This window comes from Halichoerus grypus, chromosome 11, assembly GCF_964656455.1.
Source record: "Halichoerus grypus chromosome 11, mHalGry1.hap1.1, whole genome shotgun sequence".
Classification (NCBI taxonomy): Eukaryota; Metazoa; Chordata; class Mammalia; order Carnivora; family Phocidae; genus Halichoerus; species Halichoerus grypus.
The window spans coordinates 10,197,230-10,224,242 of record NC_135722.1 but is presented as its reverse complement, the minus strand read 5'-3'; the positions used below and the strand labels follow the sequence as shown (position 1 = coordinate 10,224,242).

The 27,013-nt window shown below is 54.0% G+C and overlaps 1 protein-coding gene and 1 long non-coding RNA gene across 10 annotated transcripts in view; one reads left to right on the top strand and one right to left on the bottom strand.

Moving 5' to 3' along the window:
* LOC144379413 (uncharacterized) overlaps nucleotides 1-27,013 on the top strand; it is a 197,578-nt gene that overhangs the window by 86,302 nt on the left and 84,263 nt on the right. For 6 of the 7 annotated variants that reach the window (XR_013442311.1, XR_013442313.1, XR_013442316.1 and 3 more), the window contains exon 2: nucleotides 8,856-8,912. This is a non-coding gene — a long non-coding RNA (uncharacterized LOC144379413). Of the gene's footprint in view, nucleotides 1-8,855; nucleotides 8,918-27,013 lie in introns of those variants that run through there. The other variant, XR_013442310.1, reaches the window with a different exon arrangement.
* The window catches only part of VPS37C (VPS37C subunit of ESCRT-I), a 27,796-nt gene continuing 848 nt past the window's right edge, over nucleotides 66-27,013 (bottom strand). The window contains exons 2-6 of one of the 3 annotated variants that reach the window (XM_036110647.2): nucleotides 18,839-18,943; nucleotides 7,175-7,272; nucleotides 3,833-4,004; nucleotides 3,031-3,113; nucleotides 66-2,382 (exon numbers count right to left, since the gene is read on the bottom strand). In XM_036110647.2, the coding sequence (XP_035966540.1) occupies nucleotides 1,660-2,382; nucleotides 3,031-3,113; nucleotides 3,833-4,004; nucleotides 7,175-7,267 (1,071 nt within the window). In that variant the 5' untranslated portion in view covers nucleotides 7,268-7,272; nucleotides 18,839-18,943 and the 3' untranslated portion in view covers nucleotides 66-1,659. Of the gene's footprint in view, nucleotides 2,383-3,030; nucleotides 3,114-3,832; nucleotides 4,005-7,174; nucleotides 7,273-7,656; nucleotides 7,814-18,831; nucleotides 18,944-27,013 lie in introns of those variants that run through there. The other 2 variants (XM_036110648.2, XM_078057939.1) reach the window with 2 other exon arrangements.

Genomic DNA, 27,013 nt, shown 5'->3' with positions numbered 1-27,013 from the left:
CCAACCCCCAGCCCCAGCAGCCACACCTTCACTTCGCAAACCCACCGGAGTGACCGCACGATGTGTAACTCCTCAAAGTTTATTATGGCAATTAATTATACAAACATACCAGCGATCGTTCACCCAGTTCAGAAGCTCTCGAACCAGTAGAGTCCATTAGTGATTTCTCTTCATAAATAACTTAGGAGAAGCAAGCACAATTGGCAAGCAACCGACGCGCAAATGGAGCATCTCCTCGCGAATACCCACTGATGGCGCGCAGGCCAGGGAGGGGGGCAGGCACCAGAAGGTCGAGTTTCCTCGTGGGCCCCCAGCACCCCAGGCCCACCAGATGCTGGGTACTCAAGTAGTGGACGTTTCAAGGCACATATGACTTCCTAGCTGATAGCAGCTCCAGAGTCTGCCCTTGAGACCTGGTTCATATCCGGAACAATCAAGTTAATGCTTCGTTCATCACACCCCTTTGGTCTACTGCCTTTGTTATTACTGACACGCATAAAACCCCCAGTGTGCCGGGGGCTGTGGGGCACGGAGTCCCATCCCTGCCCCGTACATTCTGAAGACGAGAGAGAAGCACAGAAATGGACTCCGTCCGACAGAGCGATGGTGTCTGCGAAGCACCAGGTGGGAAGTCACTGTTCGGGCGTCCTCTGTCTGAGGAGGGGTGCTGGGGCGGGGGTCGTAACACCAGGGAGCCAGAGGACAGAGATGAAGTGGGGGGGCGGGCTGCTGTGGATGAGATTCAAGGCACTAGAGGAGTGGATGGATGGGGGGTGAGGAACCCCAGAAGTCAACCGGAAATGGAGGGCCCCAGAGAAGAGAGGGCGGCTGGGGGAGGTGACCCGGCCCCCCACTCCTAAATGAGTCCGGTGTTGAGCGCTATCTCCTGGGCCAGAGCTGCTCCCTCTCCTCCAGCCAAGGCGACTCCCGGATTCTCCAACCAGCGTGAGCAAGGTCCGGGGTGCACCTTCACAATCCCCAGCTTTCTCGCTGCTCCGGCTGCCGCCGTTCAAACCAGCTCACAGAACACGCTTCTCTGACACCGGCCTATCAGAGTTCAATTATGGCTTTATGGGACTTAAAAATCAGCAAGAGTTTTTCCTAACTGCGCCCTCCCCGTGATCCAACTCCAGCCATGGTGCGCGGGGCAGGCCATCCTTGAAAGGACCAGACAGACACAGAGCTGCACCCTGGCCACGGGCACCAGATTGAATGTGCCAAATCCCAGGAGAGAGGGAGGGGGTGAGCAGGGGCTGGAGACCGGCCCCCTCGTCACTGAGATCATTGCATTTGGTTCCAGTGTCCGGGAGTGCAGGCCCAAGCAGATGTCCACAAACGCGCGCCTGCTCACTCACACGGACACCCACGAAGAGGGACCAAACTCCCCGCCTGGCTAGCACCAGAAAAGCTGAAGCCAGTCACCGAAAGGAGGCGCTCCCTTCCCCCCAGGAAGCCAGTAAGTGCTGTGACCGGCCACGCGGCCAAGCCAGTCACACTGCCTGGTGCTTTCCAGGCCTGCACGCTCCCAACCAGGTCCCCCCAGGGCCCCCGTGTGCTGACACAAGTCCACTTCCAATGTAACCTCGAATCTCAGTGGTAGGCGGGCCAAGGGCTGTGGCACAGGTGGAAGTAGAGAAGGGCCGAGGGCCAGGACGGTGTCTAATACCCAGGCCAAGTAGGACCCTGAGGTGGTGGAAACCCATAGGGAGGGGCAGGCCCAGGGGGGTAGGGTGGCTGAGGGGGGCCTGAGGGCTGGGGCTGACCTGGGAAGCTCGGGAGCGGGGGCTGCGTTGGGTAGGGAGGTCTTCCTCCTGGCGAGAGGTAGGGGGCCTGTTGAGGATAACCAGGACTGGGGGCCCGGCTCCCTGCCAAGGGGTACCCGGGGCCAGACGCAGTAGTGGGGGCCACGGGATAGCCTGGCCGGGAGGGTGTGCTCCTCTGTGGGGACCAGGAGTAGCCCGCAGCACCCCGGGGTCCTGGGTGGGCTGACGGGTACAGGGGGCCCAAGGGCCCCCTGTAGGGAAAGGAGGGCTGGGACACCACGGGGAAGGGGGCCGGCTGGAGTGCGCCCTGGGCGGTGGGGCCCATGGGCATGCCAGGAGACGGGCTGTAGGGCAAAGGGTAAGGAGGCACTACTGATGGGGGCGGGGGCGGCTCTTCAGCCACAGGGGGTGTCGCCTGGGCGGCCGGCCGAGGCGGGGGCGGCGGGCGTGGAGGAGGGGCGTCACCGGCCGGCTCCTGGGAAACTCTGGGCTTCCTCATCACATCCTGGAGCTTCTCCACGCGCACCCTTCGCAGATGGGACAGCATCCTCATGGAGGAAAAGTTCTCCAGAAATGTTTCCAAGGGCACCTCGCCCTCCAGGAACTTCTCGGCCATGGCCTGGAAGACATAAGGTCTCGTGACAACAGGGGCCTGCCTGGGATCAAGGCTGCCCATGGTCCCCAGGATCAAAGGCCAACTGCGGCCCTCCCGCGCAGCCCGCTGCGGGCGCTCCCTGTCTTCTCTGGCCCCCACTTGGGACTTTCTCCTTATGGCACTTATCACCGCTGACCTCTTCTACCTGCACTCGCTGGGGTGTTCTGTCTCCCTCACCAGAATGGCAGCTCCTGGAGGGCAGGGGCTGTGGTGGCCACTGCTGTCCCCCGCCCCTGGCATCGTGCCAGGCTCGCGGCGGCTCCTGCATGGCCGTGATGAATAAACGGATGAACACCAGCTACTCAGTTGCCAGTGCAGGCGGGCCCCGGGCTGGGAGGACCTGGCAGCTTCTCCCACCCAGGGCCCGGAGAACCGGAGGGAGCCCGTCTGCCCACAGACTGAAGAGATGGCCAGAGGGAGGCAGAACAGAGAGGCCAGGCAGCCGGGGTGGGGCCGGGGGCCAACAGGGCCTCCACCGGGACTAACCGTGTCATCCACCTTTGCCGTCTACTAATGCCCCTCGCCCCAACTTTGCAGACACCCAGTGCTCATTCCAAAGGGTTCCCGCTCCAGGGCCTGACACGGAAGAGGGTGTGACAACAGCCATCCTACCTCAGACTCTTCTTCGATCTTCATGCCTTCGATCTGCAGAAGGTCTAACAAGGTCTCCGGCTGCAGTGCTGAAGAAAATTTCTCTGGAAGGGAGGGCAGAAAGATCGACATTCTGCAAGTGCCTTTCCATTCAGTGTTGGAGGCTGAGCTTTCGGCAAAGACCCTCACAGCGTCCTCTGTGTGCTCAGAGGCCCAGCCCTGGTCAGGGGGTCTGGGGCGGAGCCCAGTTCCCTGAGGTCACCTTCCTGAGCAGAGAGGGCTCCACCAGGCCCGGCCCCGACCTTGGCCAGCCAGCCGTCTCAATGCCAGCAGAAAGGACTCGAGCACCAGAGCCCACCAACCAGCCCCAGCCCTGTGCTGCCTCATGGGGGCGGGGGGGGGGGGGTTACTGCACTGTCTGAGCACCAAGCTTCTCCACGGCTGAGACCGACAGCCCCCCTCACTGATGGCAGGTCCCGGGACACGGAGAGCCCAGCCCAGCGCCGCAAAGCGCGGTGTTGCCCAGCAACAGCGGGGAGGCAGGCTCTCTGGACTCAAGTCCCAAATCTGGCCAGAGAAGCCTGGCCACGTTCCTGACTCTCTCTGAGCCTCATTTTTCTCACCTATGGAACAAGAACAGTCCCTCCCCTTCTAGGCTGTTGGGAAAAACATACGTAAGCACTCAGCGCAGGGGGCCGACAGGGGGTCTTTCCTATCCTGGGGAAGGGGCAGGGAACGTATCCTTCCGCACTACTCCCGGAGCTTGAACGGGGCCTCCAAGGTGACAGACGAGCACCCAGAGCTTGCTCCAGGCCGTCCCTACCAAGCTTCGCCTTCTGCTCCTGGCACCGCTCCACGAGCTTCCGGAGCTCCTGGTACTTGTCTGAGAGGTTTGAACGGCTGATCTCCAGGGGGCCTTGGAACTCCAGGTTCCGCTCCGCCAGGCTCCGGTTGGTGGCTAGTGCCATCTCCCGTTCCAGCTGCAGGTCCTGGACCTAAACGAGCAGGACGCTGACCGTAAGAACCATCATCGCCATCACCACCACGCACCTCGTGGCAGGCTGCACCTGGGGCTTCTGGGACTCGTCGCTCCCGGTGGGAGAAGGGGGTAATACCCCCAGCTAGGGTCCGATGGACCTGAGCCAAGCACTCTGACCCGGGCGCCTCACTGAATCGTTAACCCAACACCCCATGCGGTGGACACAGGCGGGAAGCGCACTGAAGGTCAGCAGCTTGCCCAAGGCCACGTGACGAGCAGGAGCCAGGCCGCCACGGCCCTGCAGGGCTCCAGCAAGCAGGTGGACCAATTAATATGCACGAGGCAGAGGCTTTCTAGGAGGGAAGGGACCAAGATCCCAAACTACTTATCCCCAAGATTCTGAGGCAGGAGGCCTACTCTGAGGTGCCTGAGTCACACCACAGGCCGGACATGCATGAGGCCCCAGAACAGTTACTCTAAGGGGTGAGAAAGGCAGGGCCAGACCGGGACACTGATTCAGGGGAGACTTGTCCTTGCTTCCTGGGCCATAGGTAGGTCCTGCAGAGAAGCTGTGCAGATGAGCTAACGGCGGCGTCCCCAAGAACTGGAGGGGCCTCTCAGCCAGCAGAAGGCGCCCACCGACACGGGCGACCTGAGGCCCTCATGCCAACCTTGGCCCCTGGCCGTGCCCCCCCTGAAAGCACTTCCCCAAGCAAAGCAGCGCCTTCCCCTCAGCCAGGTCCCTTGTGGCCATTAGCAAGGGAGGCAACAGCCCCAGGAGCCCTTCCCAGACCTGCTACGGCCTGAAGCTCCATCCCTGCGTGGGAGTCCTCTTTACCGGGAGGAGGGTGGAGAGTCGGACCCACCACCCCCGAGACAGCGATGGTCCACTGAGAGCCCCGCGTGGCACGAGAAGAGAGCACTCAGAGCCCAGTAGAGGGCTCAGGGCACCGCTGCGCACGAGTAGCTGCCACGCGGGGGCCGCCACAGTCGGCACGTGATGAACGGACCGGCTCATCCCCCACAGGCCAGGGGTGTCCCGGAAGCCTGCCCTCCTGCTGCTCCCCGGCCACAGGGCCTTGAGCTCCAAGCTCTGGGGCGGGCCTGGAGCCCGCTCTTCACGCTCCAGATGGGACAGAGATGGTACAGACCCGCCTCCCCTCCACAATGCAGCTGCTGGGGCCCAGGGATCCTGGGGCCTGCCTGGGGTCTCTCTGGTCTCCCCACAACAGCAAGCTGCCCCCACATCTGGGCTGACTGGTTTGCTGCCATGAGCACTTCGGAGCCACTCGGCGAGCTGCAGAGTGGGAGGCCTGAAGCCCTCTGCTGAGCTGCCCCACTGGCCCCCCTAGGTGTCCACGGCCTTTTCCCTGGGTCTCAGCCAATAAATCTAAGCTGTGTCATTCAGCCCTGCACCTTGTCCTACACATTCTGGCCTGTTCTCCCACAGCCTCCCCCAAATCTTTCTCCATGGGGGTTCACTATGAAGCCTTCCACTAGTCATTCCGAAGAGGTCAATAAGACAGTTCTAGCACCCCGCCCAGAGGTGCTCACCAGGCCTGCCTGCACCCCACCAGTCACTGCCCTCTGTGGAGAGAGCCCCCCTACTAGCTAGCTTTCTTCTCTCCAAGCAACGTCCACATCCCACACCGAACCAGCCCACGTCTCTCTGCACAGCCACGCGACTAGGATGTGTAAAATTATGTTTGATAGACCATGGTGGAAACCTCGTCCAAGGGGTTTTGCAAATCTAAGTAGCTTGCCCTACTTCGCTTCCCCTTGATCCCAGAAGTGTTTTTCCCCTCCAAGAACTCAAATCGACTGGTCTGACTGGCTGTAGTCCACAAAATTCGAGTTGCCTTCAGCCCCAGAGGTTGTCTGCGCTTACATTTTCTGCAATTCTGCACTTCGGCGTCAAGTCTATCAGCCTGCTCAGCTTGGAAATCATTTAATTATACTTATGTGAAGGCTCGCTTCTGCCAAGTTTCCCGCACTTTAGAGCTGGCCTCGGAATTCCTAGAACACTGTGCTCACGGCAGAGTCAAGAAACACCTATGCTTAATTCGTGACAGACAAACGGAGGACGAAGGAGTCCGGCACGGTGCTGGCTGGGCCAGATCCTGGCCACGTCACAGCCTGACTGACCACTGAGGTGGGCTTGGGGCTTAACCAACACAGGCTTTGCTTCCAGTCCTCGCTGAGCGAGGCTCAAGGCAGCAGAATGTGCCACACGGAGCCCCCCTACCTGTCCTCACACCCTGCCCCCTACTCTATCCCCCCTACCCCCCAGAAAAGATTGCTCATTTGGGTAGCGGGGCAGGTGGGGGGAGGTGGGGGCAGCCAGAGCACAAGCTAGGAAGGGGCAAGGGAACACGGCCGCACTGGGCACACCGTACAGAAAGCAGGGAGAAGCTGGACAGGGTGACTTCCCTTGTGTTGAGAACAGACTGTGAATCCCCAGCAGAGACACACCATACCTGTTGATCAGTGAAAATAAAAATCTATTCCGAACACTAATCCAATGAGATGGGCACTGCTTGTACTTGTGTCCGTCCCCAGCATGAGGGGCGGCAGGGGTAGCTCCCAGAGCAGGGGACAGGCTGCAGCTACTCGAGGCGGGACTGTGGGTATACCCAGCTCTTGGCCCCATCCAGTCGCCTGACCTCACAGGGGTCACGGGGTCGAGGAGACGGGAAGGCCTTTATAAATATAAGCAGAAAGTTCTATACATTCGGAAGGGTTATTTTATTCCCATGGGGACTGTGATGAGCTGAGACTGGTTAGGTGCCAGTTATTACAGGAAACGGGATCAAACAGGAGATGGGCCCATACCCCAGGCCAAGAATGGCTCCTCCCCTAGATGCAGGGCCACACAAGGCCCTTGGGGAAAGACAGCCGCAAAATGGTATGAGTACTTGCAGAAACCGCCTCCAGGGTCAGGCTGGAACAATATGTGCCGACTCACAGGGGGGCCCCGGATGCCCCAGCACTGTCCCCCAGAACTCCTAGAGAGCCCAGGAGCTAGACTCAGATCTCAGGGATTCCCCTGGCTTGGTCCAAACCAGAGGGAAGGCCACAGAAAAGGGAGAAGAACATGGCCCCAATTCCCACCAAGCCAGTGTCCCGAAGCAGGGCCAAGGTCCCATCTGCTGCCCTTCCTCAGGTCCCATGACAGCCTTGCTCTACCTCAGGGGCCTCCTGGGCCAGCCGGTTAATGGCCTCCGGGTCATTCTGCATCTCCTCCAGCTCCTCCAAGGTCTTGTCTTTCAGAGTCTCCATCTTCCCTGTGAACACAGAACAGAGGGAAAGACACACTGTGGTTTCCCACTATGCTTCCACTGGGCAGGAAGCCTCAGGGCGGGACAAGGGTCCCAGCAAGCAGATCCCGGCCACCCTGCCATCCCCTGTCCCCAGGGAGACCAGGGAGCCCCACTCCTTCCACCAAACCAGGAGCAGCAGGATAGGTGAAAGCCCTCGGCAGCCAGAGGCAACACCACGACTCCTTGGGGTGCTAGATAAAGCTGCCCAAGGAGCACACAGGAAAAGGCAGAAGGAGAAGCCAGGCAGTCAGGGACAGAGACAAAGTTGGGCCCAAGGCCGCCTGTGAGCCCGGATACCAGCAGGCCCTCTGGTGTCTATTTCTGCCTGAACCAGAAACACACCCGAACCTTCACACGCGGGGGCTGTGCGGACTCAGCATCCCAGACTCGAGGGCATCACTGCTTGTTCTGCTTAGTATCCTGACAACCTGGGGTTTCCCTCAACTGTGCTCGGCGACCACAGTCCTCTCCACGGGCCACAGAAACGGACAGTCACGGGCAGGGCCTCCTCGGGGAAGAACAACAACAACAATCATCACATTGGCCCCCAAGGCACTCAGAAGGCAAAGAAAACTGACCGACCCCAACAGAACATCCGCCTGGTCAAAAGAGCTGGTTTCAGCGGGCCTCCCCCTCCTCTGTCACTCTGCCAACAAGGACACCGACTGTCTGCGTGACAGACAGAGGGGTCACAGCCAAGCCCCAGGAGGGAGCCCCGGGGACCAAGAGAAGGAAGTGCAGACACACTGAGGCCACTCTTCCTTTCTGCCGACAAGGTCCTCTGTTATCTTTTCTAGACATGCATCTTATAGCCCTGATGTCGATCTTTCTCATTACAAAAGTGATGTTCGTTTTCAAAAGATTCCAGGTTCCGGAGAGACCGAGACCGGGAGGCCCTTGTCCTCCCCGGCACCAGTGCTCAGCCTGCGGGATCCCACGCTGCCCGTAGTGGGCCACACCGGAGGCCATAGTAATAAGTAACTTCTCTGGTGTCGGGGCCCTTCACCAGCATTTGTTCCTTAAGCCCACACTGTGTCGGCCTCATCTTACTGAAACTTACACCTGCCCATTCTGCTGATGGAGAACCTGAGGCTCGGGGAGGTCCCGGTTGTGGGAGGTCCCTCGGCTGGAAAGTGTAATAAGTGTAAGAAGGTCCGAGGAGGGGCTCTGGAATCGAGGACCAATGTGGCACCTGTGTGGCCAGAAGTGACCTCCAGGTCCTAGCTTCCCGTCTGGAATGGAAGGGAATGGTCTCTCCTAGGTCATCGGACAGATGAAAGGAGAACCTGATCAACAGTGACAGCCTCCCATTGGCCAGCAAAGTGCTGGTTTACTCCTCACGTGCCGGCACAGCTCTTAACGGTGCCCCCTTCTCGTGTTCAAAACTCGTTTCGACAACAAATTATAGGGTCACCCTCCTGAGAAAGAGCTAGCCAAACAGAGTAGTCAACCACCATCTCTTCTCTCCCGAGGGTTGAATGTGGTCCCCAACCTCTAAGGCAAGGAATGCTGAGTTTTGCATGTGCGGTCTCTTCTGATCCTGCCAGGGGCCGGGGGGGGGGGGGGGGGGGGGGGGGGGGGGGGGGGGGGAGGGGGAGGGAGGGGTAAGCAGGCAACTGTCCCTTTACAGGTGGGGATCAGAAAGGTTAGTAAAGGGCAGAGTGAAAATCCAAACCTCCCTTCTGTCCCCATCTCACCCTGCTGCTCCAAAAACCCTTGGTCTGAAAGCTGGAGCAGGGGAGTGGCAGACTGCACAGGCCCCGGGAAGGGGGACTCTGGGGGTGCGCCGCTTCCCACCCTGCAGACCGAGTGAGTCCACCATGAACGGGACGAGCGGGGCAAACACGACACGTGGAGCAGCGCTCTAAAAACAAACCTCGTCTGAATCCTGGCCCTGCCACTTCCCAGCCGAGGGACCTCCCACAACCGGGACCTCCTCGAGCCTCAGGTTCTCCATCAGCAAAATGGGCAGGTGTAAGGTTCGGTAAGATGAGGCCGACACAGTGCGGGCTTAAGGAACAAATGCTGGCGAAGGGCTCCGACACCAGAGAAACTATTTATTACCATGGCCTCCGGCGTGGGCCAGATCCCCGGAGCGCTGGCAGTGCCGAGCCGGGCTCCAGCACAGAACCGGGTGTCCGCCGGCTCCTGCCGTCGGGGCCAGGCCCAGAGAGCCCGCGGCCGAGGGAAGCTCCGGCCTGGGCAGCTGGCTGACCACACACCCCCTGGCGCGGTCGGCAGGGTGTCTGTGGAGGCCCCGGGCAGGTGCACTCCCACCACGGGGGGAGCCCTGAGCGGAGCAACTGTCCCCCAGCCCCTTCCCAAGGCGGGTGTCACCGTCCGTGCTCAGTAAGTCCCACACAAGGCAGCACGGCCTGGAGCAGCGGATCACATGCTTTCTGGTCTCAGGACACCTTTCACCCCTAACGTTACTGAGGAACCCGAAGAGGTCACCCTTATGTGGTGGATTTTAGGTATTAGTATTGACCATATGAGATATTAAAAGTGAGAAATTTTTCTAATTTATTTTCTTTGAATGTTCATAGCAGCTTTCATTGGAACAGCCTGGAATTGGAAACAACCCAAATGATCTCCGGTTAGTAAAGAGTCTTACAAGCTGCGCTACAGCTTATAGTAAAGCGAGACTCTCCAGTAAAAAGGAAGAAATCGATGTCTGCGACTTGAATGGATCTCAAGGGAATTTTTCTGAGTGAAAGGTCATTTATAGAACATTCTGCTTATATAACATAGGATTCTTTTTATATAACCTTCTTAAGATGAGAAGGTTGTCGAGATGGAAAACATGCTCGTGGTTGCCAGGGGGAGACATTTGTAAAATACAAGACTATGCAAGCACCCATATGTCAGAAGCCACCAGAAGGCTGATGTGATCGCAAGCCATGTACCCTCCGAAAACCCCACTGTATACTCATGCAAGAAACACAGTAAAAAGGAAAGTAACACCTTAGATTATGAGAATCATTCTGACCTCACAGGCAGCCTGAAAGGGTCTCAAAGACCACCCCTCCACCCAGGGCTCCCGGGAACACACTTTGAGAACCACTGCCCTCGAGGTTAGAATGGACTCTGCAGCCAGATAGCCTGCGTTTGATCCCTCCCTGTCACCTACAAGCCCTGTTGTATAACTTCTTTGTGCCTTAGGTCCCCCATCTGTTAGAACAGCGGTGCATGGAACACAGCGAGCATTAAGCACTTGCATTACGAGGACCCTCGCGACCAGCGGATGCAGCGAGTACTGCCAGCACCCGGCCTCGCAGAGGAGGCTCAGAGAGGGGAAGTCACTTGCCCCGGGCCCTCCCCAGTGGGGGCTTTGCAGCATGCCCCTCGAAATCGCCGGAGTCCCAGGTCCTCCTCCAGACCCAGAACTCTCCAGGACTCTTCGTGCGACTTTTAATGAAGTTTTCATTCTAACTTCTACCCAGGGTCAAACTCGTGTGGCATCTGTGGCCTTTCTTTCCCCTTCGTCCGGCACTCTGAGGGAACTCAGGTGGGTGCAGCCTCCCCTGACAGAGGAAAAGCAAAGACCCCAGAGAAGAAGGGGTTTGTCAAGCAGTCCATGCGGAGGCAGATGCGAAGGCGGGGCTCGATCCCCTGTGTTGTTTCTACTGAGTGACCTCTGCCAGGACCCCAAACACACTTCCCTCAGGTGCCTGTGGCTTGCCTCGTGTAGGCAGGGTGGGACCAGGCACGGGACGGGGTTCTCCCACTCCAGGACCGAAGCTCCAGATTTGCAGCCCCATGGCAGGGGGCCAGGCGAGGCAGCCTAGGCAGCCTACCACAGCGTCAAGACCAACCAGCAGAACGTCGAGGCTTCAGCTCCCGAGAAGACAGCCCAAGCTCTGGCCGGCTCCGTGGGGAGACCCACACAAAGAGCCTACCTGCGACACGGTCAGGCTTCTACAGGCCAGGAGACCCACGCTACCCAGAGGCCAAGTCAGGGGAAGTCCAAGGGGGGAGGGTCTGCACTGGGCTCAAGGCCCAGAAGGCACTGGGAGCACTGGGAGCTGGCCTGACTGGAAGGCCCGGACGCAGAACCCACCCTGCAGCCAACCGGGAAGACTGGCTTCTTGACCGGCTCACCTTCACCAGCCACTTTCTCTCCCCGACCCCCCAAAAAGGGAAGTATTTTCATCAGAGGAAAGTGAGCAAAACAAAATCTTTGTAAAACATTCAAGTGTTCTGTAACATTCTGAACTGTTTTCTCACGGGGGCTGACAAGCTGTTATTGATCTCTCTTACTGATATCTCTGGGGACCTAGTGTGTGTCCATCCCGGAACCAGCAGTGCGCATGCACGTTCAGTGGATGCCTGTGGAGGCAAAGCGGCCAAGTCCCCTCTCCAGGTCACACATAAAGGGGCCCGATATCACCATAACTGGCGTGGGGTTGCCACTGCTTCTGTGAAGGACAGGGACAGCTACGGCACCAAGGATGTAACTTGTCATCAAAGCTTGGCAGTAAGCGACCGCAGACATTTAGCCAGAGAGGGGACTTTCCTGGGTTAAAGAGTGCTGGCCAATCAAGAAATAAGTGTACTCCCCAGATAATTCTGGGGCGCACTGAGGTGTGCAGCCCCTCCACCCACCACCCCAAATGACAGTCTTCCTCTCCAGTCTAGAGCCCCACACCTGGCTCTGTTTGATGGCCCTGAAATCCCAGAGACACAAATCTTCCAGCTGGTGATCCGAATAATCGCTGTCTTTTAGACAGTGAGAATTCTCCCCGAAGTGGGCAATGGATGAAGCACACAGCTCTCATACTGAGACCTTCCTCTCCCAGCTCGGGTCCCTGGTTGGGGAATCCCATCCCCAGCAGTGTGCTCCTAGGCGCTAAGGTCACCCCCACTTCCCTCGGAGGCTGGGTATGCACCTGCTTGAACTCGGAAGACCAAAGGGACTGGAGAGTGTTCTAGCTCAGGTCTGGGAGGACTCCCTCGGCCACTCCCTGATTGGGAAAGATGACCGCCCCCATATTCAGAAAAGAAACATTGCAGCCTCGTGGTTGCAAAAGACCTCTCTCCTGTGTCAATCCCCTTTCGTGGCAGACTTCCCAACAGGCCACGCACGCTTTGAATGCCTCAAGAACATCAGGTCTGAAACACCTCCGTTTTACAGCAGGTCAGCCCCCTTAGACCCAACTTTCAAGGGCGGCCTGCATCTTCTGGCAGGCTCGGCCTCAGCGGGATGGGGGCCACGGCACTTCCAACTCCACCTTCTCTGGTCCCACTTCTACCACGCCCATTTCACAGGTGGTGACACTGAGGCCGAGTGGCAGATAGCTTGCCTGTGCTGACAGAAGAGGGGACACCTGGCCTAGGAGCCTGACCCTGGCCTGCTGCTCCTTCCGCCAGGCTCCCCACCTGCTCTGTGCCCTGGCCTCCTCACACCACCTCACCGGCCCAGCGGGCACATGTAAGAGCCACGCATCCCCACTTCTTCCAGGAGGTGTGCTCGGGATCCCACACCCAAATGTACCACACATTCCTTTTAGGGACTTAACTTTCCTTACCTGTGAAATGGGTAAGCAGTCCCTACCAGTCACATGGCTCCTTTCTTCTGAGATCAAAGCCCTCTGCAAACTCCCCCATTAATTTATATAATCGCTCCAGGGACTAAAGCAAATACAAGGCTTAATTACCCCTATTTCAGAGATGAAATGAAGCCCAGAAACAAATAATAAGGGTATTGCCCAAGGTCCCGTAAGCTGTTGGGGTCAAAGCACCGGAGGTCCAAGTCCCCTTCCATCCCTGGTGTTCTAACATCACAAGCATCTTTGCCCCACCTGCTCCGCCCATCACGGGAGAGCCATGAAGATTAGTTATAAGGCTGTCCAAGTTGCAGAGCTTACAATCCCACGCAAGCCCGCTGATTACCTAGGCCCAGCTTCGGTCCCTGCCTCCAGGATGGAGGTGGCTCACGTCCTCGCCCTCTGACAACAGTTCTGGGCCTGGGCTTTACTGTGGCATTGCCCACCCCTGGACGTTACCGATGCCTTTCTTTCGGAAGTCACAGAGACGTCCCCTGATTCTCAGGGCCACTCAGTGAGGTTGAACACAGCACGCACCTCTCTGGGTTCGTAATTCGGAAACGGCGGGAGAACCACAGGACACTCTGCCCAAGGCCCACAAAGCAGATGCCCCTGAAGCCCGGTCACCCGATGTGCCAGAAAAATCCAAACTGGCACTTCTCACAGTGGCCACAACCACCAAGGATGTCACCATGCCGAGAACTGGGACATTACTGAGAAGTTACCTGGGGCCCCAGGGTCCAGGGGCTCTGTTTCCGGAGGGCCTGACAAGTGCAATTACCAGGCCCATTGGCACCCCAGGCCCTGACTCGGACCCCCTTCTGCTTACCCAGGGGCCCAGGAGGATGCTGGGTACTTCTCAGGTGGTGTCTGGGGACTGCTGCTTGGGGGAGGGGACAGGAGAGAAGACACAAGCCCCTTGAAGGCAGGGAGATTGTCTTGTTCACCTCTGTCTTCCCAGTGCCTGGCCAAGCCTCTGGCACGCTGATAGCTCACAGCAGTGCTTGCGAAAGATGGACCGAGGCAGGGAGGGAGAGACCCAGGCAGGGAGGGAGAGACCCAGGCAGGGAGGGAGAGACCCAGGCAGGGAGGCAGAGACCGAGGCAGAGAGGGAGAGACCGAGGCAGGGAGGGAGAGACCCAGGCAGGGAGGAAGAGACCCAGGCAGGGAGAGACCCAGGCAGGGAGGGAGAGACCCAGGCAGGGAGAGAGAGACCCAGGCAGGGAGGGAGGGACCGAGGCAGGGAGGCAGAGACCGAGGCAGGGAGGCAGAGACCGAGGCAGGGAGGCAGAGACCCAGGCAGGGAGAGACCCAGGCAGGGAGGGAGAGACCGAGGCAGGGAGGCAGAGACCGAGGCAGGGAGGGAGAGACCGAGGCAGGGAGGGAGAGACCGAGGCAGGGAGGGAGAGACCCAGGCAGGGAGGGAGAGACCCAGGCAGGGAGGCAGAGACCGAGGCAGGGAGGGAGAGACCCAGGCAGGGAGGGAGAGACCCAGGCAGGGAGGCAGAGACCGAGGCAGGGAGGGAGAGACTGAGGCAGGGAGGGAGAGAACAGGTCGGTCAGCTGGCAGACAGTCAGACAAGACACGGAGGTGCGGGAACAGGGCTCCCCGCCTTCTCCCGCCCCCCCTCATTTCTCCATGCCTTCACTGAGTAAACATTTATGGAGCCGTTACTACGTGCCAAGAACTGCACCAGACCCCACAGCAAAGGAGGCAGGATGAATGAGGTGTAAATAAACACAAAGTTCTTACTATGTGCCAGGCACAACCTGAACATATAAACACTGGTACTAACTCCCCCCAGCTCAATTCCGTTTTAAAAAGCAAAAACTTCACCACCACTCACAGCGAGTGCAGGTACCAAGGGATGTGACACAGCTGGGGGCCGGAGCAGTAAGCAGCGGGGAGGTGGCCCGCTCTGAGGGCTGTGGGCTCTGAGGGCTGGGGCGTGAGAAGCCCGCCAGGCCTCCCTGAAGGTGGGGGAGGTGCTGCTTGTGCGGGGACAGGAGTCAGAGGGCCTCAGGCAGGTGACAGCGGGGCCCTGGCAGGAGCGGCTGCAGATCCCCATGGCTGGGAGAAGGGGACCGGAGGCTGCCGAGGCAGGCAGGTGGCTACACAGCCCTCACGGGTCCAGCAAGACCAACACCTCTTTTGGGGGGTGATACCATCGACTCAAAGATCAGACGGGGACCAGAGTGGGAAAGGCCACGCATGTGCTAATCCGTGTTCCCTCCGCAAGAAGAGAAAAATCTCAGTTTCCCTGTCAATAACCCAAGAAGGAAAAAAACTTCCTTTCCTTTCTCTTTTGGCTCCTCTGCAGCTTTCACCTCCAGGCAGGCACCTGCGGCCAAGGCCAAGCCACCGGGCGGGGAGTGTGTCCCTCTGGAAAAGCAGGGGCTCAGCCCAGCTCGGGTACTTCCTGCGGGCAGGGGGGCGGCCGGGCTTGGCCAGACCTGCCGGGTCCCCCAGGGAAGCTAGAAATCCAGATCCAGGCGACCTCCCTCCAACTTTTAAGTTGTAGTAGCCAATTCAAAAGTTGTAAAACAACCACAATAACAACAACAACAACTGGGCGGGGTGCGGTTTGTCAACAGCTCCCTCCAGGAGAGACACGTGCCTGCCACAGGAAAGGAGGGAGGGCAGGGGGGCGAGGTGACAAACACCTTCCCCAGGCACCCTGGAGCTCCCCTCCGGCAGCAAGCAGAACCAAGGGGGCAGGCTTGGGGGTACGGCCCCTACGCCGTTGAGGCCGCACACCGGGACGGGAAATGAAGCTCGCAGGCTCAAACTTCTTCGGATCACTGAGCACTCGGTATCTTGACTCGATCGCTCTCACAGGCCTGGAGCACGGGGAACAGGAGCGAGTGAAGATAGCAGGCCCAAAGGCGACTCCACTACACCCCAGGGGACTCAGGCCACTTTCCCACCGCTCCCTGGGGTAGGGTGGAGGGGGCTGAGAATGGAGCTGTGGAGAGGGGATGCTGGGAAGGGTTCAAACTCTGGGCCGTCTTCCAGCTCTGTCTTTAATGGGGGTGGGGGGGAGCAACGTCTGGATGGCACTTGCTCAATGTGGATCTTTGCCAGGACTGTTTAGCTCCGAAAGTTTCAACTGATATCAGAGCCTTTACAAGCATAAATTAAAAAAAAAAAAAAAAGAGTAAAGACAAAAAGCAAAATGCAGTCTTTTCTAAGCTCAGATCAGAATAAGGTGTGCCAGCCTTGGAGATGGCTTGAGATGCCCCTTGCCTCTGTCTGAACAGTCAATGCTAGCTCTCCCCCGATAGGATGCAGAGAAAAGCACAGAACATGGACTGATGCCCGGGGTTTGCCCTTTGGCTCCACAACCCTTTAGCTGTGTGACCTTGATCAAGTCTCTTAACCTCAGTTTCCTTATCTGGAAAATGGGCACCATGACGGTAATCCCACTTAGGGGTTGTGTGCCTCGGATGAGCAAACGGCCCTGGAGAGGGCTTTGCAAGCTCCTGAGCATGGGACAAATGTTAATTACTCTGCCTCTTGGGGGTAATCCGATGATTAGGGGCAACTCTTGACACCCCTGGGGCTCGATATAGAGTCAAGCAAATGTGACTGCTATTACTGATTCAGAAGACGGAACTGGGACTAAGCAGGGTGCCTCTGTTTCCCCGGCTCCCGCTGGCAGACAAAGCACATGTTCCTATCACTCCCCTCCTCACCATTAGGAGACCACGCTGACCCGCCAGCTACTTCAAGCCCAAAATCACACTGCAAGGAGAGTTGCAAAGGCCTTGGGCTTGTGAAATTCCCACATCCACTTACGGCAGCACAAGAAGTAGTTACCATAGCAACCTGCACAGCTCAGTGTGCCTGAGTTAGAGAGACCTGGCCCCATCCCAGCCCTCCTGTCAAAAACACCTGCGGTTGCCTTAGAAACCTTGCTATTCCTGCTGCTTAATGAGGACAGATTTGTTGACCTGATCTAGTTTTCCTTCCCTAGAATGATTCTAGCCGTGCACCCGAGTATCAGACCGTTAGTCACCTGACTTCCCACAGGAGTTAATAAAAACAAATCAAACCATCATGCGCTCCTCACTTGGTCCAAAGCACCATGGACCTGACCTTCCCTTCAATTTTAAAGTTGGCGTGTGAGCACCAGAAGGGAGCCTCCTGAAGTTTCCTCTCTAAGGAATTTCTGAGGTTGGGGCAGGGAACTCCTCCCCATTCCCCAGTGCTAAACAGTTAAGACAGCAGGAAGGGAAGTGGAAAGAGTTCAGGGCTTAAGAGCCAAATATTCCTGGATTTAAATCCCAGCTTGACCTTTTACTAGCTCTGTGACCTTGGGCAAATTATTCCGCCCTTCTTACTCTGTTTCTCTTTGGCAAAATGGGGCTAACACTACCAACATCGCGGGCTGTTTTAAGGACTTAAAGAGAAGTAAGGGAGATATAACCTCTAGAGGTGCTAGAAAAACCACCAAGCAGTCGCTAGCTAGCATTAATCCACACACTCACACCTTACCACTGTTGCAAAATGCTGCCTGACACCCTGGCCAGGCACCCAGCCAGGTTTGGGAGCGAGGGCAGGTCCTCTGGAAGGCAAAGGGTGGGGCTTTCTGAAACAGGCTCCAAACCGATCTGAACAAAGATCCTCAAATAGAAGTGTGCTGACACATCGATGGGGGCATATACAACCTCTCAGGACAAGGTCTTTTGACGGCAATTGTCATCTTTACATAAATATCTACGTAACAACCACATGCTCCTCAGGTCCACTGAATAACTCCATCTGACGCCCCCTTCCCCCAGAGGCAAGCCACTAAGTGGGAAGACCCAGGAAGGATGAGCCCCTTTCCTGTGCCGAACATGGGGACACGGGAATGGCACAGGACTTCGGCCAACTGCTTTCTCTACTCAGTGGGCTGCTAGCCAGGCTGGGGTGGTCCATCAGCAGAGGACACCTGCGGAGCCGGAGGGCAGGGCTGGCAGGGTGTGGGGCCCCTGGCTACCTACAGTCCTTGGATGGCCCAACCCATCCCCTAAAGGGGCCCCTCCCAAGCCTGCTGAACCTCCACCCCTCACCCTCATCCCAGGGGAGACTCCGCTCAACCTTACTCACCTTTCTCTTCTCCCAAACCACCCTCCCCCGCCTGGCCCCCATTTCCCCGCCTCGGCCTCACGCCCTCACTCCCAATCCTCCAGGCCGCCCCGACACCCCTCCTGTCCAATCACCAGGCTTCACCTAGTCACTGCTCCAGCGAGCTTTAATCCAGGCACCTCCAGATTCATTTTTGAAAGCACTGCGTCCAGCTCCCTCCGCCTTCCCTGAAGCCAGCCATCTCCTCTCCTTCCCTCGTCCCCATCCCTCCAGCTGTCGGGACCTCCGCCTCCATCCTCTTTAACCACTCGCCTGGTGTGCCCTGCCGTTTTCCGAGTTTTCCAGTTTTCTAAAGGAGTTCTCCTTTAAAACGTTACCCCAAGCCCCCAGAGCACAGAACAGACGCCAGAGGCCAGGCCCGGGGTGGGGATGGGGGGGAACCCTGCTCTTCCAGCTCAGTCTCCCCCAAGGCCTTAAGGGGGCCCCCAGGCCACCTTCCCAGAACACAGATTGAAAGCCACTGCCCCTACCCCTGCCCCCTGCCCAAGCCCCCCTCCTCCACGCTCTTTCAGCTGTGAGACGTCCCCAGTAGGGCGGGGGGTGGGGGGCTACTGGGCACTTCCAGAGCCCTGTGGAGGCCGGCTGAAGTCTCTGGGAGAAAGAGCAAGAGATGCTTCCCAGAGGAGCTGACCTCTGAAGGACAGGCAGGCACTTTCAGGATGGGGAAGGCCCAGGGCAGAGTATTCCAGGCAGACGGAAGGCAAGAGCAAAGCCAGGGCGCCACAGCTGGGGACACCTCGCGGACAGGAGTCGGACCAGGCTTTACCGCCACCACTCAGCTTCCCCTCCAAGCCGCGCTGGGCCACCGGCGAGAGAGAAACGATGACCGTGCAGAGCACTTACAATGTACCGAGCAGTGTCCTAGGCGCTCTGTCCGCAGCAGCTCGTGGGATCCTCACACCGGGCCCTCGCGGCTGCGCAGCCTTCGGCTCTCCTCATTCTCCACACGAGAAACCTGGGTCGAGAGAAGACTTGTACCTGATCCCGGTCTCACGACGAGGAAATGGTAGAGCCCGAATTTCACTGCGGTGCTCTGGCCCTGGGGCCCGTACCCTTCATCACGGCACCTGCCGCCCCTCAGTCAAGTGCACGCCCGTACAACACGGTGCCCAGCTCTGGGGGCAAACTTAGGATGCGGTCGTTCTTGCTGACATCTTTCCATTAGACTTCTAAAGAACAGGGGCTGGCCACACAGCACCCCGGGGCCCCAGATCTCCCAACACCTCCTCTGGGCCCTCGCCCTGCAGGGACGGCCCAGTGGCTAAAGGCTCTGGGAGACAGACAGCCCCGTGCCCTCGGTCACTACTGGCTGGGGAGCTTGGGCAGGTCCATCTCTCTGGACCTCGGTTTCTCCTCTGACACAGGCCTTTTACAAGGATGAAATGAATTAGTGCCTGCAAAGTCCAATGCCCGGCTCTCAGGCCGGGCTCAACACACGGTCAGGATCTTCTTCATCACCATGGCTGAGCTCCCACCCGGCCCATTCCCTCTGCAGATGCGGAGGACAGCGAACTGAAGATTCCTCCAGAGACAGCATCAATGAACGGTGCCACAGAAATCCAGTGGCTGGATGTAACACAGATCAATAACGTTCCGCTTCAGTCAATACGATGGCCAAGAAACAGGTTATTTAGTAAGTAGCCCATTCCTGAAACTTCCTGACAGTAAAACACAAGCGGGACACTTTGCAAAGCCTCTTCCTCCTTGGCCCACGGCTGAGTGAAGAGAAAACCATCCTAAGCTACTCCACACCCAATGGCCACTTGTTTCTCTGTTGCCCCAACTGTTCAGATGACTCAGAAAGGATTTCAGGCTGCAGCTGGCAGCCTCCCCCTGACCCCCACCCCAACTTCCTAACCTACACAGGGCAAGCTGAGCTAGCAGGTTCGACCATCCCTTTAGGAAGGATCAGGATTAAGGTCAAGGCAAACACCCAGGAGTCTGTATGAGGTCACTCAAGGTCTGTCTGTTCAAAGGCCAGGACAACGAGACCATTGTTCTCACTGACTCGGGGCCATCCTAGGCTGGCAGAAGGCGAGGCACCTGTAGATCCTCTCCCTGCCAGGGATGTCTGATGCTATGAACTTCTGGGTCCCCCAGAGGGAGGCAGGTGTGCTGAGGGCAACAGTGGAGCCACAGAAAAAGAGAAACTAGGCCAGAGCCTCCTCATATCTGCTCTTGACTCAGGCAGGGATCCATGAAGGCCGTTATCAAACGCGCGAAGGCCATTATCAAACAAGCGACACGGTATCAGCAGCTACACCGGGCTCTGGACCCAGTTCCATGCTCCGGCAGAAGGCCTACTCTGAGCCAGCCTCTCCGGCAGCTGTCTGCCAGACTCTAACAGACTCCACCCTCTGCAGCCCTCCCGCACACACCCCAGGACTCTCTAGAGAACACAGCCAATCAGAGCTCTCACATCCCTGCTTAGAACCTTCCATAGTTCCCCAGTGCTTTGGTATTTCATTCAAAACCTTGTGCTCCTGTGCTTGGCATAGAAGGCCCTGTATCAGCTGACCCCAAACCTCCCTTTTCAGCTAGATTTCCTTCCACTCCCCTCAGGGACTGCTCACCCCACCCCAACTCTCCGTTCTACCTACTATTCCCAGAAGAAGCAACATGCTTCCAATCACTTGACAAATATTCTGTACCTATAAAAAGATCAGTATGACAGGGATCCTGTCCACAGGAGTTCCCAGCTTGGCCCCCAGCCTTTGTTCCTACCATTCCCTCTTCCTGGAATACTCTTTCCTATGCCTTCTCCAGCTTGAAAATGCCTGCCCATCCTTCAAATGTCAGCTCCTTCTCCCAAAGACTTCATCCTACCCTCCCATGGTGCTCTGTAAGTACTACCTGGCATTTATTATATAGGAATCGGGCATGTTTCTCCACCCAGACTGTGAGCCATGTTGCTCAGGTCTGCATCCCAGCACTAGGTCAATGCCTAACACACAAGGCACTCAGTGAGTGCTGACTGGACAGGGTCACCCAACTCTGGACCAACAGAGAGGAACAGGGACCAGATTTCTCTCCTGCCTCAACCAACCAAAAAACCAGACAAAATAAATGGAACAACAGTTTTCAGACACTGGACATCAGGCATTGCAAGAAAGGAATCCCTTTCTTGCAATGAGGGGAGAACACACGATTGTCTGCAGCTCACTGCCCATAAAGAGGTTCCAGGCCATGATACAGGAACAGAGTGCCTAGGCAAAGCCTGACAGTCTCGGAGCCCGACAGTCTCCCCACATTGGGGAAAGGAAGTTGGGAGTCCTGGGAGGCCAAGGCAGCCAGACTTCACAGGGCCTATACCAGAGAGGAGAGAGCGACACAAAGAGAGAACTCTGGAAATCTGCAAAGGGTCCTTCTCCATTTTTCAGCTGAGTGTTAACAGTACAGATCAGGATTAGGGGGAACACTCCTTGGACCTCAAATTGAGCCAAGAATAATTTGTATCTCGGCCAGAGTGGAAAAACCTAGTAATCCACAGGGAATCCGTGGAGCACTGAAGAAGGTGCTGTTTTGTTAGTGGGGAAAAATTAACCCTGGTCTAAAGATTGTTCTGATCCCAGGTAACAAAACTTAAGAGCAAGCCTTTAAAGAATGAAACTGTTTCCAAGTAACTTAACAGTGTCTCAAAACAATGCCAAGAACATACACAGATATACAAAAATATCCAGCACCCAAGGGGGAAAATATGCACCATCTGACACTGACAAAATTACGAGACATACAAAGAAGCAAGAAAATGGAATCCATGATGAGGGAAAAATCAATCAAGAGAAACAGACTCAGAAATACAGATAACAGAATTTGCATAAAAGGACATTAAAATGGTCACTACAACCATATTCCGTATGTTCAAGAAGCTAAAGCAAAAACTGTTAAGTAGAGACATGGAAAATATAAAAAAAGATCCAAATATAAACTTGCAGAGACAGAAACTATAATGTTGAGATAAAAAGCATACTGGATGGAAGTAACAACAGATTAGGCACTACAGAAGAAAAGATCAGTGAACTTGAAAAAATAACAATATGAACTACCTAAAACAAACCACAAAGAGAAAAATAAAAAGACCAGGGGAGGAAACGAATGAAGCATCAGAGAGCTGTGGAACAACAGCGATCAGACCTCCCAATATACCTGTAACTGGAGTCCCCAGACAAGAGAAAGGAGACAAGAGAAACTATCTGAAGAATTAATGGTCTGCAAACTTTCCAAATTTGATGAAAGCTATAAATCCACAGATCCAAAAAACTCAAATACCCAAGCACCGTAAACAGGAAGAAAACTATACCAAGGCACATCAAGATGATTAAGTTGTTTAAAACCAGTGATGGTTCAGTCAGTTAAGCATATGCCTTCAGCTCAGGTCATGTCCCAGGGTCCTGGGATCGAGCCCTGCATCAGGCTCCCTGCTCAGTGAGGAGTTTGCTTTTCCCTCTCCCTCTGCCCCACTCCTGCTTGTGCTCTCTCTCGCTCACTCTTTCTCAAATAAATAAATAAAATCTTAAAAAAAAAAAAACAGTGATAAAAGCAGAAGGAAAAAGGGCACAGTCGAAATGGAACAACAAAAAATAAAAAGGACAACTGATTATTCATATGAAACAATGCAAGCCAGATGACACTGGAACCACATCTTTAAATGTTGAAATTATAAGGACCAACTTAGAATTCTATACCCAGGGAAAACACCTTTCAATAACAAAGGCAAAATAAAGACTTTCTTAGACATCCAAAAGCTGAAAGAATTCATCACCTGCAAGAAATATTAAAGGAAGTCCTCAAGTCAGAAAGAATGTGAAACAAAATGGATCTACACAGAGGATATAAATATAAAATATATCTTCTTTTTGATTTCTTTACAAAATAATTGACTGTTTACAGCAAAATAATAATAATGTATTGTGGGATTTATAACATATGTAGAAGTGAAATGTGTGACAACAACAGTACAAAGTCCAGGAGGAAAGAAATAAATGTATACAAAATGGTATATCATTTGATGACAGACTGTGACAAGTTAAAGATGCATACTATGGGGGCGCCTGGGTGGCTCAGTCGCTAAGCGTCTGCCTTCGGCTCAGGTCATGATCCAGGGTCCTGGGATCGAGCCCCGCATCGGGTTCCCTGCTCAGGGGGAAGCCTGCTTCTCCCTCTCCCACTCCCCCGCTTGTGATCCCTCTCTCGCTGTCTCTCTCTCTGTCAAATAAATAAATAAAATCTTAAAAAAAAAAAAAAAAAGGTACGTATACTTCGCAGGTGTTCCTTCTACTGCATTTCTCTTCTCCTTCGTTGGTTTCTGTGAGAGCCTTGAGCAAATACCAAACAGGTTTGTCCTGATTTGGCTGGTGCTGACAAGTGGGGCCCCTGGGGCTTAGGATGGGCTGGAGAGGAGAGGAGAGACTCAACCATGAACACGGTATCAAACAGCCCAGGTCAGGTATGCCTAGCATTGAAGACATTAAGTACTTTAGTCCCCCTGCTAATGTATCTACTCTTTCCTTGGCAGGATTACAAGTAGTAGAAGACACAAAGTCATCATTATACTAATACTTTCTTTTTCTGTCCAGTAAACACTGATTTCTAACTTAATTTCTTTGTAAACAAAGGATGTACTTTGTATGATTTGAGATGTTTTAATTTACTGAGACTTGTTTCATGGCCCGGGATATGGTCTTCCCTGGTAAATGTTCTATAAACACTTGGGAAAAATGTGTTTCCTGCTTTGTTGAGTGGAGTGTTGTATAAATGTCAGTTAAGTTGGTTGGTAGTGCTGTTTAAGTCTTAACTGCTTACTGCTTTTTTGTCTACTTGTTCTATCAGTTAGTGGAAAAGAGTCATTGAAACTTATGACTATAATGGTTGATTTGTCCATTTCTCCTTGTAGTTTTTTCAGTTTTTGCTTCATGTATTTTGAAGCTCTGTTATTAAGTACATAAACATTTTGGAGTGTCATTTGATGAATTGACCCTTTCAACCCCTGGTAATGAAATCTACTTCATCTCATATTAATATAGTGAATCCGGCTTTTAACAAATTATTGGATATCCAGAATATATACAGAACTACATCTCAAAAAAAGTGATCTGATGAAAATAGGCAAAGGACTTGAATAGACATTTCTTTGAAGAAGATATACAAATGACCAATAAGCACATGAAGATATTCAACATCACTGGTCATTAGAGAAATGAGAATCAAAATGACAATGAAATACCACTTCACACCCATTAAGATGGCTGTTATCAAAAAACCCAGAAGTGTTGGCAAGAGGATGTAGAGAGACTGGAACTCTTATTATTGCTGTGGGAATGTCAGATGCAAAACTGCTGTGGAAAACAGTATGACAATCCCTCAAAAAATTAAATATACAATTACCATATGATCCAGCCATTCCAATTATGGGTATATGCCCTAAAGAGATCACGGCAGAGACTCAACTAATATATTTGTACACTGGTGTTCATGGCAGCATTATGCACAGTAGCCAAAAGGTGGAAGCAACCCAAGCATCCATTGACAGATGAATGGACAGACAAAATGTGGTACATACATAGAACATTATCTAGCTTTAAAAAGGAAGGAAATTTTGACATGTGCTACAACATGGATGAAACTTGAAGAAACAATGTGAAGTGAAACAAGCCAATCACCAAAGGGACAAATATTGCATGAGTCCTCTTATGTAAGGTTCCTAGAGTAGTTAAGTTCAGAGTCAGACAGAAGAATGGTGGTTGCCAGGGGCCGAGGAGGGAAAAATAGGGAATTAGTGTTTAATGGGAATTAGAGTTTCAGTTTGGGATGATAAAAAAAATTCTGGAGGTGGTGGTGGTGATGGTTGTATAACTGTGAGTGTACTTACTGCCATAAAACTGTACACTTTAAAATAGTTCGGATGGTAATTTTTATGTTATATATTTTTTATCACAATTTAAAAATGGATAGTGTTTCAAAAATCAACGTTTGCTTGGTGTATTTCTTTATATCCTTTTACTTTTAAATTATGTGTGTCTTTAAAGTGGGTTCTTGTAGGCAACATATGGATAGGTTTTGCATTTTGTAAAATTCAGTTTTACAATCTCTGCCTTTTAATTGGGTTGTTTAAAACATTTACGTTTAATATTATTATTAGTATTGTTGGGCTTAACTATTATCTTGCTGTTTGTTTTCAGTTTGTCCAATATTCTTTCTTCCCATTTCCTTTTTTTTTTTTTTCCTGATCTCTTTGGGGTTGAGTAATTTTTATGATTTCATTTTGTTTCCTATGCTAGTTTATTAGCTATAACTCTTTTTTGTTTGTTTTTTAGCAGTTGCCTTAGATTCATAGTATGCATCCCAATGTGGGGCTCGACCCCAGGACCCTGGGATCATGACCCGAGCCGAAGGCAGACGCTTAACGACTGAGCCACCCAGGTGCCCGTATACGTACCTTTTAAGCGCCCCAATCCTCAGAGACATCGCCACTACAGAGATCTCTGTGTTACAGGGCAACTATTCAGGAACAAACTGGAACCTTATGAAAACTCTAGACCCTGAGCAGAAACTAACAGAATTTTGGAACAAGAGGATCCAGTGGGATGAAAACAAGGTATTCAATGACCTGATTATGTCAGCCTGGAAAAACCCTACTGGTACTGGCCAAAAGTATCTGGAAATGATTCACACGGCTAGTTAGCCTAATGCCCTTTCGATGGCAGATTTATGTCAGATTAGCAAATTTCACAGCAATAAGTAAAAAGAAAACGAGAATCCTTAGAAATAATCTCACTTCCAAGTATAGAAAATCTACAAACTCCTTAAGGTGGTGCTTCTCAAATTTGACTTTCAAAAAGAATCACTCAGTGCATATGTAAAAAATACTGATTCCTGGGACCCCTCCAGACAATCTCCAGAGGTTTGGCTCCGTATTTTTTTTTTTTTTTTTTTTTTTAAGATTTTATTTATTTATTTGAGAGAGAGAGAACACCTGAGAGGGGATAGGGTCAGAGGACGAAGCAGACTCCCTGCCGAGCAGGAAGCCCGATGCGGGACTTGATCCAGGGACTCCAGGATCATGACCTGAGCCGAAGGCAGTTGCTTAACCAACTGAGCCACCCAGGCGCCCATGGCTCCGTATTTTTAACAACCACCACAGATGATTCTTTTTTTTTTTTTTTAAGATTTATTTATTTATTTTAGAGAAAGAGAGAGAGCAAGAGAGGGGAGGGGCAAGGAGAGAGAGAGAGAGAGAACCCTCAAGCAGACACCCTGAGTGTGGAGCCCGATGCAGGGCTCAATCCCAGGACCCCAAGACGATGACTGGAGCTGAAACCAAGAGCCAGATGCTCAACCAACTGAGCCACCCAGGCTTCCCTAAGCATCACAGATGATTCTTAAGGTCCAGCAAGAACATTAGCTTTGAAATGAGACTAAGGGGTTAAAAATCCTGACTCGGCACTTCCTGGCCCTGTGACCAAATTATGTAACATCTCTGCAACTCCCTTTCCACCTGTAAAATGGGATCACCACTGAAGTGTTCTCAGAATTCACTATGTTCACAAAGCCCCTAAAACAGGCCAAGAGCACATGGCAGTCAAGCAAGAAATCAGAGCTAGTGCTACTTAAACCCAGCCAGCAGAAGCTGCCCAGATGAAGAAATCTAAAATGAAATGTTCTATCTAATGGAAATTACAAAGGCACCAAGCCAGTTTCCAAGATAATTGAGGAAAAAAGCCTTTCTGGGCACTATGACCGCCAAGAACAAAGACTCTCACTTCAGCAGCCAATAGCTACCCAAGCCCTTCCTCCCACCCAGAACCACAAGGTCCAGGCCTGGGCAGGGCTGCAGCTTTGCACAAGAGCCAAAGAAAGTCCTTCCTCCCCAAATCCCTCTGTCACCGCCACCTCCAGCTCTAGGGCCGACAGTCCTAAGAGTCAGGTGGCAACATCTTGGGGGCACCAGTAGTAAACAGAACTCCTGGAAAAGCGGCAAGGAGCCAACCAAGGGGGTGGAAAAGGGCTGAGTCAGCAACAGGATTAA